This window comes from Vigna radiata, unplaced genomic scaffold, assembly GCF_000741045.1.
Source record: "Vigna radiata var. radiata cultivar VC1973A unplaced genomic scaffold, Vradiata_ver6 scaffold_153, whole genome shotgun sequence".
In the NCBI taxonomy this organism is placed as follows: Eukaryota; Viridiplantae; Streptophyta; class Magnoliopsida; order Fabales; family Fabaceae; genus Vigna; species Vigna radiata.
The window spans coordinates 704,286-723,033 of record NW_014542917.1 but is presented as its reverse complement, the minus strand read 5'-3'; the positions used below and the strand labels follow the sequence as shown (position 1 = coordinate 723,033).

Here is an 18,748-nt window from a genome sequence, read left to right as displayed (position 1 = left end):
CATTTGTATTTACATTCAAAAAATTACTCATCCTAAACATAATAATACATGTCAATGTCATCAACAACCATGTCTTTACAAAAACTAAAATAACTACACAAAAATAAACTACATTGATGGTCAAGAACCAAAAAAAATATTTCATTTAACACCAAAATGCCTCTGGTAATCGATTACAACTTTTGTAATCGATTACCAGAGAGTTTTTGCCCATATAACATGCTGGTAATCGATTACAATCATAATGTAATCAATTACCAGAGACATTTTTGCTTATAAAGGTTGAAGTTGTGCCTTCCCTGCACGACTTCAGCATGTTGTAATCGATTACAATGCTTGGTGATAAATTATAACGACCAAAAATCGTTTTTGGGGTGCACGACTTCAACCTTGGTCACTACTACATGGTGAAGTCGCGCAGGAGGTGTACGAATTCTTCATTTGAAGTCGTCTGGCCTCCCACGACTTGTCTATTCTCGTAATTGGAAATTTTTTTGTCTAGATCCATAATTTCTTGCTTGAATTTGCCTAGTTTTGTATAAAAACATTGGTTTTGCTTTTAATTAAAACTTGGTTTTGATGACAGATTAGAAAATAGAGTTTACCAGGTAAATTTGCAAATTTCTTTTATGTTTGGATGACTTTGAAACTGAATCGAGACATTGATTGTAATGAGTATTAAGTATGATATCCAATAAACTCCATGATACTTTAATCTTCTTGTCAATGAGAAAATAAAAAATAAATAAATAAAAACTAAGTATAGAAATAAGATTGAGTAAAAGTTACTTAACTACGATACTTAACTCAAAATTTCTACATTCATTATCATTATATATATATATATATATATATATATATATATATATATATATATATNTATATATATATATATATATATATATATATATATATATATATATATATATATATCCCTCTTTACCTCTTTACTTAAATATCATAAAATATTTCGCAAATAAATATTCTATTTTTTATTTTTTTTAAGTGTAATAGTTTTATCACCAGGATACATTTTGAGAATCTCTTACTTCACTCCCAAACTCCTCGACGAATTTCGTAATTAGAACATATAAGTTTATATGTAACTTTATTTTTTTAGTAACCTCTATGATATCTTTTATTATATAAGGTCATATCAAGTTGTTAAAATCGATTAATATATTTGGAATAAAATCTTATAGGTTAAATTGGGGTGGTCATGTAACAAAAATGTATGCATACTAGAAATAACAAGTCAAGTTTTAGGTTTTATTTCTTGTAACTATAATTAATTATTTTGAATATATAAGAAAATAACCAATTCTAAAATAGCAATTGATTTATAAGATAATTATTTGAGTATTTTGAATGGGAGTAGATACACATATATTTCAAGCTTTAAATATGAGTAAAATATAAATTAAGTATGTAAATAAGTAAGATAGTTGTTTTATGGGTTAAATATGTTTTTAGTTCCTAAACTTGGACATAACTGAAATTTGTTATTGTCCAAAACTTCGATACATTTTGATATATAAACTTAAAAGATGAAAAAATATAATCCTTTTAACTCAATGACATCAATTTTTCTGTGTTAAACAGTATTTTAGACTATAGTTGAGCTTAAATGTGTCAAATCTTATAGACAATTCAAATGTTAGTTTGAAATTTCGTTTAACATGTCAATATAATTTTATGTAAACTATTTATTTTTAAAGTTTGAGGACTAAATTGCTTTGAGATATAGAAAAATTATAATTTTATGTATAAATTTAAGGACTAGAAACATTTTACTTTGTAAGATTAAAACATCTATGAACAATTTCAACAACTTTGTATTATCTAGGTTGGTGTTATGCTCAAGCTTAATAATACTAAAGGTAAGGCTATAACTTGTTAATACTTTGAGTGATGGTATTTATAACATGTTAAAATAATTTGAAAAATATTATATTTGTAGACAAGCTTTAAGTTATTTATTATTCAAGATGATGTCATTTAGAAGTAATCATTATTTGAGATAAAATTTATTGATAAGGTGCTTTTATGCATATTAAAATGATAAGACTTTTTGATCGAATAATTATTTTGTTTTTAAAAGTTCTCTTGAATCATCGTATCATTTGGTGAGTAAGTAAAATGAAAAAATAAATAAATATGAATTCAATAATATATGATTAAGAAATTAAAAACTTTAAGTATCATCATAGGTAACAGTTGAAAAACTAAGTTTGAGAATAAAAATTAAGTTCAAATTTTGAATTTAATGTAAATAGCTCAACTTAGTATTCAGATTTCTTATTAATTTATGTGAATAACTAAAATGTGAAATTGTTGAAAAGAAAAGTTTGAATATTTAGAAAATGAGCAACTTGATTCCTCGTTAAATACTTAGAATATATTATTTAATGCATCCTCATTAAATAATGTACATGGACTATTGCACTTTATCTATCTCAATTTTGAGGTGTAATGCATAACGTAATTGATGTTTATGAATTGTATAGCTTGAGGATATAAACTACTTTTAAGTCTTAAGAATTGATAAATTTATTGGTATACTAAAACAAAGTTCTCAATCAAAATAACTTAGAACTATTATTTTGTTTTAAAGAGGATGCATTTATATTTGGCCTATGCTTATCAAGATAACATTATATTCAATTTTCAATATATTGGTTGCTTTGGAACTTCATATTTCTACCACCATTTTATATTTAAAGATTCAATGTGTTAAAGATGGAAGAATTAATATAAACTATACTTATATGCAATTCGATACTTTTATACATTCTAGAACAAATCTTTCTTTCGAAAATAAATTAGAAATCCATTTTTTTTTTCTAAGGTGTAATCAAAATTTTAAAATATCAAATATGCTAAAATTTAAAAGTATTAGTCAATTTAAAATTTGATATTTTCTTAACAATTTTATCTTGAAATAAACGTCTTAATAATTATAAAAGTACTGATACGCTTTCTTATTACTCATATTTTAATCTTATCTATTAAGTTTATCTAATCCAAAATTAAAATTCTCATATATTAATCATCTCCTGGGTTATTGGGATCCCTTCCTATGTGGAAAATAAACCTATATATTGTGGTCCATTATGTCTCATTAGGTTAAATTGAGATGGGTCAGACTAGTAGAGCACAAGAGAGTCATTTGAAGAGAGACAAAAGCCAATTGAGAGAAAAAGAAAGAGAGAAAGCCATTCCCGCATAACCCTAAACTTGCACTGGTGTTTTCATCGCTGTGAATTCGTTCACAGTTAGATCGAGCTGATTTTTGGACAGTGGATTCCAGACATATGCTTCTTCATTCTGACCGTTCGGATTGTTAATCGAAGGTCTAGTTTGGGAGAAATCGGTCCCGCACCAACAACCCTATTTTGGAGAATTTTCATCTTCTTTATTCTCATTTGTAAGCATTTGTGCTTAGTTAATTTGGCTTATTGAAAATACCATTTGGTATTATTATTGGAGACTCTTTTGTACCCTATTATTGATCATAGTGGATTTTTCTTTGGTCTGGACGACTTGTGGTTTTTACCCTTGCATTGAGGGGTTTTCCACGTTAAAAATTGTTGGTGTCTCTTTGGCTTTGGATTTTATTTTTGTTCTATTTATTTGGTGCTCCTTGCAGATTCTTGGAGATTGATTTCCACTGCATTATTACTCCTTGATAAGTTGTTATTTGTTTTGGCCATTTTCCATCACCCCTAATAAAAGAGATTGAAAAATAAGAAATAAAAGTTTCTATCTAGTCTTTGGGAAAAAAATTGTGGTCAACTTTTCGTTTTAGAATCATTTTCTAAAGTTACTTCCTTACAATAAATTCTTTTATATTTTCATTCTAGAAATTCTTAAAAATTTTGAAATAAAAATTAATAAAGTTTCAAAACACCCCACGTATAGAAAAAAAAAAGTTAAACGTGTTGAGTTGAATGAGAAGTAGGTCAAATTAGCTGGATAGTTTGAGTATTGTGAGTGCAGAAACTAAAGTTATTATTTGGTTTAAACCCTTTTTTGGTTCCTAAGTTAAGTTCTGATGTTCAGTTTAGTCCTCGCTTTTAAAAATGTCAACCTTTAGTCCCTAAAATATGAAAAATGTATCAGATCAGTCCTATCCGTTAACAAATCACAAGTTTTTCATTAAGTGATTTGTTGTTTATAACACCTTCCGTTAACAAATCAAAAAATATTGGATACCTAGGTATGAAAACTTGTGATTTATTGTTCATTAAGTGCTGTCATGAGGACTAATTTGATACATTTTTCATATCATATGGACTAAAGGTTGACATTTTTAAAAACGGGAACTAAACTGAAGATTAAAACTTAACTTAGGGACCAAAAAAGGATTTAAACCTTATTATTTCCTTTGACAAAGGCAAATTAATATGATGCACATCATTCTTAACATGCCATCCACACGATATAGAAGAAAGTTGAGGATTGAGCGATGTCTCTTGTACCTATTCTACATAAAAGAATTCTTGCTAAGTAGTAATTGATGATTGTAATATTTATGTTAAAGTTTGAAATAATTAATTATATTAAAATTAATTTTAATATTGAAATATAAAATAATTAATTTTATTAATTAAAATAACATATATTTATGTAATAGTTTTTTTACAAACAAAATTATTTTTTTTTTTTTTGTATATATAATCGTTTTTTAAACACAGAACAACAATGATTTTTTAAATGCTATTTAGAAAATAAAAATATCTATAAGTATTATATAACTGTAATTGATAACTAAAATAAAAAGTAATTTAATAATAAAATAATTTTAATGTTGTTGTATATTTTTCTTCTTTTTAATAATTTTTATTTTAATGTTGTTAAAATTTAAAATATAATTAAATGTAAGAAAACGTTTAAATTAAAAAAGACAAAAAAAAATATTTTAGAAAATCATGTTATTTTGTGTTTAGAAAATGATTATAAGCATAGAAGACAAAAAAAAAAATACTTTTAGAAAATTCGTTATATAAATTTATATCATTTTAATTAATAAAATTAATTATTTCAAATTTCAACATAAATGATAATGAAATTAATTTTAATCAATAAATTTAATTATTTAAATTTGAACTAAATAAAGTCAAATCAATGATAATTAATTATACTTCGAATTTCATTTCTTTAGTCGCTATTTGTCGGTGTGTACGGAAAAATACTTAAAGATTTTTCAACTTGTGGGTATATGGATACCCAAAAATATATTTTTTAATTTAAAATATTAAATTATTAAAACACATTTTTAGAAAAAAATTTAAAATACAATTAAAATAAAATTGTACTATAAAATATTAAATTTACTTATTTATAAAAATTTTAAAAATAATTTTAAGTTCATATGTTTAAGTAAAAAAATATAAATATATAAAATCAAATTTCAAATTCATTAATATTTTAATCTTGGTCATTATAATTTTAAAAATTTCTAAATAAAATTAACTATCAGTAAACCCACATTATCAACGCGTAATTAAAACACTCTTATATATTAACCAAAGATATTTACATATTTAAAGATATATTCATATTTTTTGATTAAAATAATTGTAATTAGCAAGCATTTGTGAGGATAGAAACGTAACTTTTTATTTTGATAAAGGTCGGTTGTGACGTTTTATGGAGCAATGGCAAAATAAAATAATTTTTTACACACATAAATTTAATTTTAACTTGAATTTTTTAAAATATCAAAATTGACATTTTTTATGTTTTAAAATAACAAATATAGACATGTGCAGACATAAATTTTTATTTTAACATAATAAGAATTATTTTAAAAAAGTTAATTTTTTTAGATATCAAAACCAGTACTTTTTTCTCCTTCTATTTATGAGTGTTTTGGGGTGCTGAAACTACTTTAGAAAATGAGAATCGTAAAAAAGTTCAAATTACTTTAGAAAAAAACAGAACGTAGTTATATCTTTACTGTGATTCTCAGTATTTCTTTGACATTGATATTTACTATATAGTAAGAGGAGTTTGATTGCTTGTTTGTATACGTTGTATGGCTATTATTAAAGTGAATGATTTACAATAAATTTGACTATGAATTAGAAAGTCTTGTTGAGTCAAAGGAGAGAATTTATATTTTGTGATTATCTATTTACTAGTTATGGTAACATCTTATTTCTTCAACTAATATATTTTTTTATTACTAATAAAAAACTAAAAATACAAAAAACCGAAATTTATTAAAAACAGTAAAGCCACTTTCTAGATATGAATATTATGTAAATGATAGCTAAAAGAAGTGTTTAGTGATTAAGTTTCTAATATTCTCTATGTAAATATTTTCCTATTATGCTAAATAATTTCTTATTAAGAGGTTAAACAGTTTAAATATTACTTTTTTTTTTCATCCAATGAAATGCTTTTTAAAGATAAAAGCGTGACAGACAAGATTCAAATCCAAACAATTCTTCATATGTATATCTCTTACAATGTCACTTAACAAATATCTGATGACCATCTACTAAAATTGTGGAATAATTCATTAAAAATTAACTTTCTGAGATTGAAACTAACAAATATGATCAACCTTCCATTTTTGTTGAGGAACAAAACCTCAATTTAGACCTACCTCTAATGTAATTCATGTTAATTTCAGAACTAAAAATAAATGTCTATAAAAGCTAACTTTTTTTTTTTTTTAATCTTGAATGCCTACATGCTTGCTCCCTACACCTTCCCAAGTGGAATCTGTACCTTTTCATTAATTAATTAAATTAATGGAGCATTTACATGACTCATGAATGGAGCATTTACATGACTTAAATTTGAAGTTAGATATATTTGAAATTAGATATATTTTCTTATATAAGTTATATATATTTTATTAAATAAGTTTGGAATAAAAGAAAATAGTAGAGAGGTCTAGAATATTTTTAAAATAAATTTAATTAATGGGAAGGTACAGGTCCCATTTGGAGAGGTGTAGGGAGGAACACCCCTGCTTATATACTACTTTATGTTGGGCCTTTTACTGTTTGTGATTAAGCAAAGGCCCAATAATGGTCTAATTATATTTTAGGGTTGTATCTTATATCTAAACCCTCTTTTAAGCGTTAATTTTGGCTTTAGTTATGCTATCAATTGTCATTCGAAAGTGTTACGAGTCTCGTGTCCTAAAAAGCATTGTTCTACTGGTTGATCTCATTCATCATATTTTCATCAAGACACGTAAACACTTTCCACAGTATACGTCAAACATGTACAACTCTTCTTGTTAGACAAGAGACTGTAATCACAACATCATCGTTATAAACATGTTACATGTTACCTTTGTTGCATATATAGAACACTTGCTTTCTATAGGCTGGTCAACATCGATTCTTGGATTTTGAAATGGGTGGTACTTCTTCACCTTGTGCTTCCTGCAAGTTGTTGAGGCGCCGTTGCTCTCCGGATTGCATCTTTGCTCCTTATTTTCCATCAAACGATCTCTGCAAGTTTGCCATTGTGCACAAGGTCTTTGGCTGCAGCAATATCACCAAAATATTAAAGGTCTGATCGGTTTAATATATCTATCTATTTTTCTTTTTATAATCAATCTAAGAGAACTTCATTAAGAAATAATTAACTTGTTTGTATGTTTTTGCTTGCAGAATGTTCCCGTTGAGCAAAGAGGAGATGCTGTGAGGAGTTTAGTTTATGAAGCAAATGCACGAATTATAAACCCTGTTTATGGTTGTGTTGGAATCATATCTAAGCTAGAAACTCAAGTTTCTGAGTTACAAATGCAGCTTGCAGTAGTTGAGGAAGAAATTCTCAGCATAAAAATGCAGCAAGAATTTATCTTCACCAATGGTAGTACATAACCACGACGATGCTCTTTTCTCTCTTCTGTGACAATACTTATATCTACGAACTTTTTTCTCATTTTATGTCATACCTTCGTTGTATCTGAAGAGACTCAAAGCCTTTATGGACTTAAAATTCATTTTGCTCCTTTTTCACTCGTATTTTGGTCTTAATTCACTTCCGTCTTCATTATGTCGGTCAACCACACAGAATATGCCTTCTTGGGTTTGTCAGATATGTATAAAGAGATATGGAAAAGAAAAAATTGCCATATGCATGTACTTATACAAGAAAAAAAAAGTAAGAAGAATATATATATAATTTATTCTATGAGATTTCGATGTGACTCGATAATCTCAAATTTTTATGACGGTGACATTAGTTTAATCAATTTAATCAAGAATAACTAATGAAAAATTAAGGTAAAGAATTATTGTTAAAAGAAATTATTAAATGGGATACATCTATAAAATATATAGGTTCATGACAAAAGCTCATAAGTGTACTATAAATAAATACTATTCATGACATATAACATCTTATCTAGTTAGGACATATTACTATAATTTGAGTGTGAAAGCATCTTTATAGACTTTTTAGTCGAAGACTCTCGAGAACAAGCTTGATGGTGTATTTAGATAGGTATATCAAGAACATATCAACATTGTAGGAGTAAAGATATGTGGGAGGTAGTAAAAATGTGAGAAGCAGAAGTACAATTTGGTCTTATAAAATTTGAGTTGATTGAGTTGAACTTTGCATCATTTTTGGTGTCTACTTGCAACATGATGAACAATGACAAACCACATAGATCCCTACGAGTAATTATGGAGAGATGGAACTGTTGTTGGAATTGCAAAGGGAGCCAATGGAGTTGGAGACATTAGAAGAAGAAAGCACAAGGATAAAGAAGAAGTTGGAGGAAGTTAACTAGGAAAACTCCAAGTGAGTTTAGACCGATACACCTTAGCCTAGCACACCAAGGTCCCTCTTCATCAAAGATATCATGCAGTACAATATCCAATAGGTGTCATGTCAGACAAATGACACAACCAATGTAACAGAAACGTGACCTACACAAATAATTTTACTCTTCAGTCCAATGATCTAACAACCAACACTCTCTTTACTGCTCACAATGGTCGAAGACATCCTTTCCAGATGAGATCATGGAAAACCCCTACCTGATAACTGGAAGGGTCTAATTATTGACAGATATGACGACACCACTGATCCTAGTGAGCATGTGGATGTATACGTCACGCAGGTCAGTTTGTACACTACTAATGATGTGGTTATTTGCTGAGTTTTCTTCATTGCTCAAAGGCGCAATTTTGAGTTGGTTTACCAGACTGCCATCCCTATCAATTGATTACTTTAATACGTTGATATATGTTTCGACATACAATTTGTAACGAGTCATCCCCATCACCTAACTTCTATTACCCTAGTTAATAATATCCGATAAAAAAAGGGAGTTGCTTAGAAAGCTCATGGAACGTTTCAACAAGGTGACCTTGAATATCTAAAGCCTTAATCTTGAAGTAGGATTGCACCATATGATAACAACTTTAAGACTCATATTGTTCGCAAATAGTCTATGCAAGAAATTGATAGTGGATCTAGATGAATTGAGGTAGAGGGCAACAAAGTTCATGTTGCTAGAAGAGCTCGGTACGGACCAAAAGCCCTCGGTACGGACCAAAAGCCCTCGGTAAACCCACCTTACCGACGGCCTGTCGACGACTCCAAAGCTGTCGGTAATTTGCTTGTCGGAAACTTTACCGACGGCCTTTTGACATCCATTATGTTCTAACAATATCATAATAGCAATATCATCCAATTCTAAGCAAAAATAAATGTACCAATATCATAATGTACTAACATCTAAATGTACTAACATACTATGATCAATAACAAAATGAAACTAAAATTCTACATAGTCTTCAGAAAGATCTACATTAGGTTAATTGACCATTTTTGACCTTAAAAGTTCACTTTTTAGGTACTTAAGAGTCAAATTTCGAGTTTGACCTTATTCTTTGCTTTTGACCACTTTCCTACCTTTATTAGACTAAGTTAGACTTGTTAGGATGTTTGCATACCTTAGAATAAGTTTACATTAGGTTAATTGACCATTTTTGACCTTAAAAGTTAACTTTTTAGGTACTTAAGAGTCAAATTTTGAGTTTGACCTTATTCTTTGCTTTTGACCACATTCCTACCTTTATTAGACTAAGTTAGACTTGTTATGATGTTTACATACCTTAGAATAAGTCTACATTAGGTGAATTGACCATTTTTTACCTTAAAAGTTCACTTTTTAGGTATTTAAGAGTCAGTTTTAATGTGTTTTTCTGCATAATTAGCAACTGCAGCTGTGAATTGTTGGTTCTCGCATTTTCTGTGTAGTTTACACATATTTGCAAGCATATTTTACCATTTTAAACTTGTCTACACTGTTCAAATGGTCATTGTCCAGCCTATATGCAGATTTGCCTTTTTAAACCATCAAAATTGTGATTTAAAGGGAAGTGAACCAGTCATTTTGCATTGTATTGTGTTTTTGAGTTGTGTAATAGTTTGCATATCTGTAAAATCATTATTCAAAGTTGTTTGATCACTCAATACAGTTGTTGCATCACTTCCTACCAAATCTGGGTTTAAAACCACCAATTTAGAAGCCTTTTTCTAGTGTAATTTTGATGAAAATTTTTGCATTTTTGGCAACTGTTATTGTCATTTGATGAATCTGGATGTTTCAATGCTTTCTTCACATTTGAGCTAGTTTATTTTACCATTCCAAACTTGTGTGCACTGTTCATTTGGTCAAAATTGAGCTACTATGCAAACTCACTTCCTAAACCATAAATTTTGCCTAAATTTGGAAGTCAACCAGTGAAATTTTGCTGCAGTGTATTTCTTGGCTGTTTGAGTGTTTGTACACCTTCAAATTGATGATATAAACTTGCTTGCACCATCAATTAACCTTTCCAAACACTGCCATACAATTGTCAGTATGAAAGCACCATTTAAAGTGCCATTTTCTAGTGCAGTTTGACCATTTTGGTGTTGTTTGGTTTTTGTGCAATCTTTAAAACTCATTTCTGGATTGGTAAGAGCTGATATAGGTTTCATTAATTCAAGTCCACCTAGATCTTGTTTTCCAACATCCTTTTTGTAGTGTCAGTTTTTTATTAGGTAGGTATAATCGTTCTAAACTTGTTAGAACAGTTTTAGTTCATAGTTGTTAGGACAATTTCATTCTATCCTTTTTTTAGTTTCCATTGGATTAAGCTATTGATTTCATGAGCTATTATGTTCTCCATGGATTTCGTTAGCAATTGAAGATAAAATCACGAGTCATGAAGTTAAGTATTTTACATGGGTTTCTTGAACCTTGTACAGGTTACATTGTGGGGGTTATCAAAGTAAGAAATAGAAAGGAATGAGATGAAGATCATGAAAGTTGAATTGGTGAAGAATGGGGAGAATGGGGCTATATTCGAGATGTTGATGTAGAGGGTTAGGTTTAACTAAAGTTAAGTGGAGGGAGAGAATGCTCTTGACCTAGCTTCAACCATAGACACAATGAAGCTATACTTTGATATTTTTAAGGGTGTTGTGATGGTCTTCTTCCAAGAGGCCATTTTGGTGGAAGGGTGAAGAATAAGGTGTGGAAGGGTAAGAAGAATATGCAGCAGAGAGAACACAAGAGAGGAGGAAGAGAAAGAGAGATAAAAGGTTTTGATGACAATAAGCTCCCATAAACCTTGAGTGGAATAAGCATACATAACTTAATTTTATAACCATTCCAAAGACAACACTTTTAGGTAATTGATCCAATTTGACATGTTTCTTAGCTTCATTTAACAACTTCAAACTTGTTAGAATGTGTAGAATAAACATTCTGAGGATAGTTTAGTGCAGTTTGGAAATTTTGACCATTCTAGTGCAACTTTAGGTGTTCAATAAGTCAAAATTTTCTTTTGTTCTTATTTTCTAAGTGTGACTTCATTTTTATGTTTCTTTGATCTTTTAAAAGTTGTCTACATGGTTATTTTACATTTTGAATATCTACTTCAATACAGATTTCATTCTTACCACATTTTGCCTATTTAACTTACTATTTTTAGGTTCTACTTTATCATATTTTTACTTTTACTTACTTTTTGTAGTGTCAGTTTTTTATTAGGTAGGTATAACCGTTCTAAACTTGTTCAGACGGTTTAAGTTCATAGTTGTTAGGACAATTTAAGCATCCATTCAGTTAAGCATACAAAGTGAGATGCCATAGAACAAAGTACAACCTCTCTTTCACTCCATTTTCATTGCTCTCACTAGTTTTCTTTGTAATTGTATTTGTTTGACCAAGCATTACACTCACTCTCACAAAGCAACTCTCCCTCTCACACACGCCCTTCCAACTAATCATTGAACATACAACTACCACAGACACTCAGTATACTATCCACCATTAATAGAATATCATCATCAAAAAGCAACACATTTGTGCATCGTTAACATCTCCATTTATGCCAAAATTGTCACAAACACCATTCATACCGGTCTATAAGGTTTTNAACAGAATTCTATAAGTACNCTNCCNTACCATTTCNTGCACATTTTATAAATCATGAATGTTATCATTAGTGCTTAAAACAAAAACCAAAGTCACATAATCATACACCAACAAAATACTATTCACTAAACAACGAGCTTCACAACATGATTCAAACATTAGGAGACAATGAATCACACAAACCAAACCTGTCCAAAAAATGTGGCAACCGAGCACTACACAGCAGCCAACCCAACTTCACGGCAAAGCCCTCCTAACTCCAAGCTCCACGAACCACCACCCCTGCCGCAACACCCAGCCACCCAACCCACAAACCAGCCACCAACGAACCGCCGTCAGCGTCCGCAACAGCAACCTCTTGAAACTGGCTTAGGACGACCAACCTCACGCTGACAGAAGACAATATGAACGAAGAGAGAACAACCACCAACCTCGCCGCTAGCGTCCGCACCACCACGCTGTTCAAACCGTAGAGCACAATGGAGGATTGGGGAATGAGGGTTTGCAGAGAAATCGTATACTGGAGATTTGGGAACGACGATTGCAATGGAGGATTAGGGAACTATTTTTGCGAAATGGGGTTAGAGGGCAATTGCAGAGATGGCTTCTCTGTCTTGGGCAAGAATTGTTTTGCGAAATGGGGGAGCGAAAACCCAATTGTTATTTCATATAATCGAACCACTTACCGAGGGACAAAGGCCTTCGATAAATAAGACTTCGCTTACCGACGACCTAAAGCCTTCGGTAATTAACTACACTAAAGGCCATCTGTAATTTCCATTTTTCCTGTAGTACCACGGGTTCAACCTGGGTGAGTTGGGTTCTTAGCAAACCGGGTCAAAATTGGCTCGCATCAAAATTTTCACATTTTTTTCAAACCCAACTCGCCTTAAACCCGTAGTAAGCTAGGTTGGCTCACAAGTTTGAATCCATTTTGACGGCACTACATATGTGTTATTGTTAAAATATAAGAAATAAAATACATTAAAAATTTACATGAAGTAAAACTAAATTTTAAAATATTTTAAAGAAAAGTCATATTCCATTCTTCATTGTACAATAAAATAAGAGAAAAAATAAAATAAAATAGGACAAATTAAATTAAAGATAATAAAGAACCTTAAAAAGGTAAAAAATGACTCTTTAGTTTCTCAACCCTAAGAGAAAACTAAATTAGTTTCTTAAACTTCTAAAGGTAATATAGCATTTTTTTTCATCAGAAAATATTAATTATTCATATGTAATTTTATAATTAAGAGAGCACTCGGACCCACAACTTATCTCTTCATCTTTTCCACTCGCACCGCCAAATCAATCTTATACATAATGATATAATTTTCTTAGCAATAATAATAAAAGTAACATTAATGACAATAATTAAACAACAACAAAGTTGATAACATGTAGACTTGGTTGAACACATTGTATTTAGTTTGGAGACAATTTTATGCATGATTCATAAATGTCAAGTACTCATGTTACTATTTCGTTTTCAAACAGCTTATCATTTGTTCACATTTACAGAATTTTATGTTTTAGTCTTATAATAAACACATTTGAAAACCTTTAGTATAAAATTATAATAAAATAAAAAAATATATATATAGATTAACGTATATATATGCAAAAATTAAGCAATTAACAGTTTAATGAGAGGATTAAACGTAAAGAATATGCAAGTAATCAAAGATTAAAAAAATTGGAAAAAATGAAGGGATAGAAGGTCAATTATTTCATTGTGATTGTTCCACTATATAACATGCGTACTTCATACTATTGATGGTTACATAACGTGCGATGGTAGGAGCACATGCATTATTATTATATTATTATGCAATTACAAAGTCCAAAGGTGAGAGAAAGTGAGAGAGAGTGAGAGAGAAAGAGAGAGAAACTTGGTAGAGATAAGATGGGCTGTACTTCAGTACTCAGAAGCCCGAAGAAAGAAGAACAAGAGGTACCAGATTCTATCACTTCCTTATTACCAAATTCTAACCAATCTTACACCTATGAAGATTTCAATATTTTGGACGAAATGGAAGGCGTCTTCAACTCCAAAGAGGAGCAAAAGTTACTGCAACAAGACTCTTCGAGTGGCGAATTCCATTGGGATTTCATGGAATGGGAGGAGTTTGCTCCCATTGAAGAGGAAGGAGAAGACGAAAACGAAGGAAAAGAGCAGGTAACAGAGAGCATGAGACAGTACCCTTTTGAGGAGAAGCAGATAAAGAGAGAAAACATTGTTGGGTTTTGGGAAATGGATGATGAGAAGATGGTGGCTTTGAACTTGAACTTGAACTATCAAGAGGTTTTGGATGCATGGTCTAACCGAGGCTCTCTTTGGGCTGATGACTGTTCTCTTTCCTTGGCAACCAACAATGCTTACTATGTTAGTATTTATTACGCTTCTTCCTCTATCATATTCTATCTGCTTACTCAAATTCATCTCTGCAATTAATAACTTGCATATCTTCAATTCTTTTAGTGTCTGATATATATGAACTGGTTTTTGGAAGATTTCTTGGTATGCAGTGATTCAAATTCTTTTGGGTACTCATAGTTTTACTTTATTCTAGTAATTAACAGAGTTTTAATTAGGGTGTGTCTATTTTTGGATAAGTCCAACGTTAGTTTTGCTATCTAGAATAGATATTTTCGTTCAGTTTGTGTTTGGTAATATATAGATATATATATATATATATAGAGAGAGAGAGAGAGAGAGTAGCGATGAATGATATAATTTTGTGGTTTAGAATGGAGAAGTGCCAGTGTTGGAAGAAGAGAGAGCGAGAAGGGAAGCAAGTGTTCTTAGATACAAAGAAAAACGTCAGAACAGATTGTTCTCAAAGAAGATAAGATACCAAGTTCGGAAACTAAACGCTGATAAAAGACCAAGAATCAAGGTTTCACTTTTGAATTTTGTGTTTCTTTTTGGTTTTGCAGTATGCTCATTTTGTTTTGTTTTGTTATGAAAGCAGCTTTTCCGATATTTTTGTTGTAGGGTCGCTTTGTGAAGAGACACTGAAGTTGCTCCCAAAAGATCTCAAACCAAAAATATCTCCCAAAATATCTAAGCCCACTGTACATTTATTTTTCAACTTCAAACATTGTTTCTTGTATTTATCCATTCAAATTATCTCTCTCACATCCTACACAACTACAAAACAAAAAATCAAGCACCATGCTTCTAATTTCAATATAAAATTCATTCCATGTTTCGAATATATAAAAAAGAAAAACAATTTTGGAGTTTTATGTGTCTTCAGCTCCAGGCTTGTTATTAACTGTTAATTTGATACTCTTTTTCGTCTGACTTTACTATTTTGATCTTACGTGTAGAAAATTGTAAATTTTAATCTTTATATGAACAACGTTGGAAGACAACGAAGACACTAAACTTTATAGTTTTATTGTAACCGTCAAATAATAAAACAGGATTAGTTTAATGATTAAACCTTAACTTCTCTTGTTCTTGTCTTTCTCCTTTACCGGTGTGTGATCTATGGTTGTCGTTGATCAATCTGATATATTGATAACAACTTTCAAATGGATATACCCATCAGTTTTCCAAACGAGAATAATAGAAAACACAGAAAAGAGAAAAAAAAAAAAGTTATGGTGGATCTACCACCGTCTTCCCCTTTTTCATTTTTTTTTAGAAAAGTGTTTCATGATTTGGCATGATTTGATTTGGTTCAAAAGTGGTTTAAAGATTCGATTCTCAAATCATATAATATTCCACAAGAACTTCATACTACTAAAATTAATCTTCTTTTTATTAGTTTCTTTACAAATCTATCTTTTAGGGTACTTAAGTGAACGTTGAGCACTAATGATAGCATTTTTTCTTTGCCAATTTAGTTGCGTGATGTACTTTTTCAGCCATGTTTGTACCTTAAGCATGTAAGCATGACATATCTCGCAAGTGAACTAGAAAAATGTGTATACTTTTTTTTTTTCTTTTGAATTAGGTTGGAGATATTTTCATGTTACTTTCCAAATGTTGACCTGTTCAAAGTACAATTGTGATCGTGTGATTATAGATTTCTTCTCAGTTAAATATGACTGACAGAAATTGTTAGGAATTTCACTATGTTTGAATATCTCATTTTAGTGAATTATATTTTCCTCTTTTTGGGAAAGTCTTTTCTCCTTTTTTAAGTCATAATATTTATTAATTTTTGTATGTCAGAAACCAGTTATGGAAGTTTTTTTTTTTTTTTTTTTCATATTGACGTACCAAATATAACCACTTAATATTGTACAAGTAATTTCAATAAATTCAAATCCATACCATGGAAAAATTAAAGTTCTTACCATGTCTTTAACCAATTGTTCAATCCCACATACACAATCAAGGAAGAATCAAGAGTCAATGATTCCGGTTGAAAAATATATTAAATTTTATCTTTTACTGGTTTACAAGAAAGAAAAGAAATAAAAAGGAAGTGACATGGTTGGTATTGAAAAGAGAGAAAAGTTATTAAATGACTGAGTTTGTAGTAAAAAGTGGAAAGGGACAATTCACTGGTGCAAACCGTTATTTAACGTCACCCATTAGACGTCGGTTTCGTGATAAACCGACTTCTATTATTTTACGGTGGCATTATCGTAAATATATTGGTAAACTAGACGTCTGTTACGATGTTAAGCGACGTCTATGACATGATAGACGTGCACCTGTCTGAGATATGTGATATGACAGACAATTTGACGTTGTCTAGAAAAGAGCACTGACGTTCCAGTCTCTGACAGGAAATCAAACGTCAAAGGCTTCAGCTTCAAACGAGGAATAGACGTCGGATCCCCTGAACAAGCGACGTCGACTGGGGCTACAATTAATGTTGTTCACCAAATTCCCAGGCTCTTAGACGTCACGTAGTCAAACGGCGACGTCTAAGGCCTATCTGGAAGGTGGGAAGACAAAAGTCCTTCAATTTAGACGTCGGTTCGGAACGTAATCGACGTCTACGTTCCTGTAATTGATTATTTTCACCAAATTCGAGGGTTTTATATGTCGGCTAGGAGGGGCACCGACGTGAATTACCCTGACATGAAATCAAGCGTCAATCTTTTCAGCTTCTTTAAGAAGAATAGACGTCGGATCCCGATCAAATACTGACGTCTATAGACGTCGGTTTCTGGCGCAACCGATGCCCAATTTCATTTTAAATAAACCGCAGACCCTTCTAACCACTCAATTTCTGATCGCGTCTTCATCTCTTCTCCTTTTTCTCTAGTTCTCCTCTTCTTTTACTCCCTTGCGCACCTCTACTTTTTATCTCTTCCGGCATTGCATTGTATTTTGTCATAACGTCATTGTCTTCGTCCTCTCCTTTTTCTCTCTTCACCCCAGGTGCGTGGTTTTTCTTATGCTTACCGTTTAAACTTTCTTTAGTTTTTTATCGATTATCTTGTCGTTCAATTGATTAAAATTTTTTTTGTGTTGTGTTTTAGTGCAGTTTTGATCCACACTTTCGGTAACATAGTGCAACATTCTCCCTTTGCTAGTTTCCTCACTAAAAGAGTGGCGATCTTTTGAGTTTTCTAGTTCTTCCGACCCAAAATGGAACTTGGGTACTTGTCTACTTCTCGACACCGTAATTTTTTTCTGTTGCGATTGAATAATTGGAAGTAGCCATGGACCCAGGTTCGATTTTGGGTTGAAAGCACTAGAAGATTCAAAAGACGCAAGCTTTTTATGTGGAGAAACTAGCGAGAGGAGAGAGTGTTGCACAATGCTACCGAAATTCTGGATCAAAACTCCACTAAAACACAAAGTCGTTGTTAGACGTCGGTTAAATCCATGCCCGACGTCTATAACAAAATAGACGTCGATTAGTGTCATTTTAAACCTCTTTATATATTCAAGTTCACGTCGGTTTAATCATAGGTGGACGTCTATACAGAGTAATTTGACGTCGGTGTGAATATAAGCAGACGTCTATATAGATGTCGGTGGATATCGTTAACTGATGTTTATATGGACGTCTGTTCTGACGAATTTTGACGTCCCATAGACGTCACCCGTTTAGACGTCGGTTGTGAAAGTGACGTTAAAAACCTAAATTTATCGATGTTAAACAGCATTTTTGCACTAGTGAATATAAGTAATTATCTTGTGCATATAATTAATTATGTAATATTTTAAATATAGTTGTTTAATGGATTATAGATATTTTTATATTTAATTAGTAATTTGATTTTTATATTGATTTTTTTATTTTAATTAATTTATTTATTTTTTATTTAATTGAGTTTTTATAACTTATTTTTTATTCAAGACTTAAATGCTTATTCCATTTCAAGTTAGGGATTGAACTTTTTTTT

At 30.7% G+C, this 18,748-nt stretch overlaps 2 protein-coding genes across 3 annotated transcripts; both read left to right on the top strand.

Annotated features, from left to right (window-relative positions):
* The first annotated feature begins 7,125 nt into the window (after positions 1-7,125).
* LOC106752620 (LOB domain-containing protein 12) lies at positions 7,126-7,999 on the top strand. Its single transcript, XM_014634331.2, has 2 exons — positions 7,126-7,539; positions 7,641-7,999. The coding sequence occupies exons 1-2, from the start codon at positions 7,381-7,383 to the stop codon at positions 7,851-7,853; spliced, it is 372 nt and encodes a 123-aa protein (XP_014489817.1). The 5' UTR covers positions 7,126-7,380; the 3' UTR covers positions 7,854-7,999.
* Positions 8,000-14,223: 6,224 nt separating this feature from the next.
* Positions 14,224-15,759, top strand: LOC106752642 (protein CHLOROPLAST IMPORT APPARATUS 2). Of its 2 annotated transcripts, XM_014634354.2 has the most exons (3): positions 14,224-14,807; positions 15,172-15,321; positions 15,420-15,751. In XM_014634354.2, the coding sequence occupies exons 1-3, from the start codon at positions 14,328-14,330 to the stop codon at positions 15,441-15,443; spliced, it is 654 nt and encodes a 217-aa protein (XP_014489840.1). In that variant the 5' UTR covers positions 14,224-14,327; the 3' UTR covers positions 15,444-15,751. The 2 variants fall into 2 exon arrangements, with proteins under 2 accessions (XP_014489840.1, XP_022632903.1); XM_022777182.1 differs by having other exon boundaries at positions 15,172-15,759.
* Positions 15,760-18,748: the final 2,989 nt, after the last annotated feature.

Coding starts and splice junctions, on each gene's coding strand:
- LOC106752620 (XM_014634331.2), top strand. CDS start 7,381: ATGGGTGGTACTTCTTCACCTTGTGCTTCCTGCAAGTTGTTGAGGCGC. Junction 7,540..7,640: donor ATATCACCAAAATATTAAAG/GTCTGATCGGTT, acceptor TTTTGCTTGCAG/AATGTTCCCGTTGAGCAAAG.
- LOC106752642 (XM_022777182.1), top strand. CDS start 14,328: ATGGGCTGTACTTCAGTACTCAGAAGCCCGAAGAAAGAAGAACAAGAG. Junction 14,808..15,171: donor CAACCAACAATGCTTACTAT/GTTAGTATTTAT, acceptor TTTGTGGTTTAG/AATGGAGAAGTGCCAGTGTT.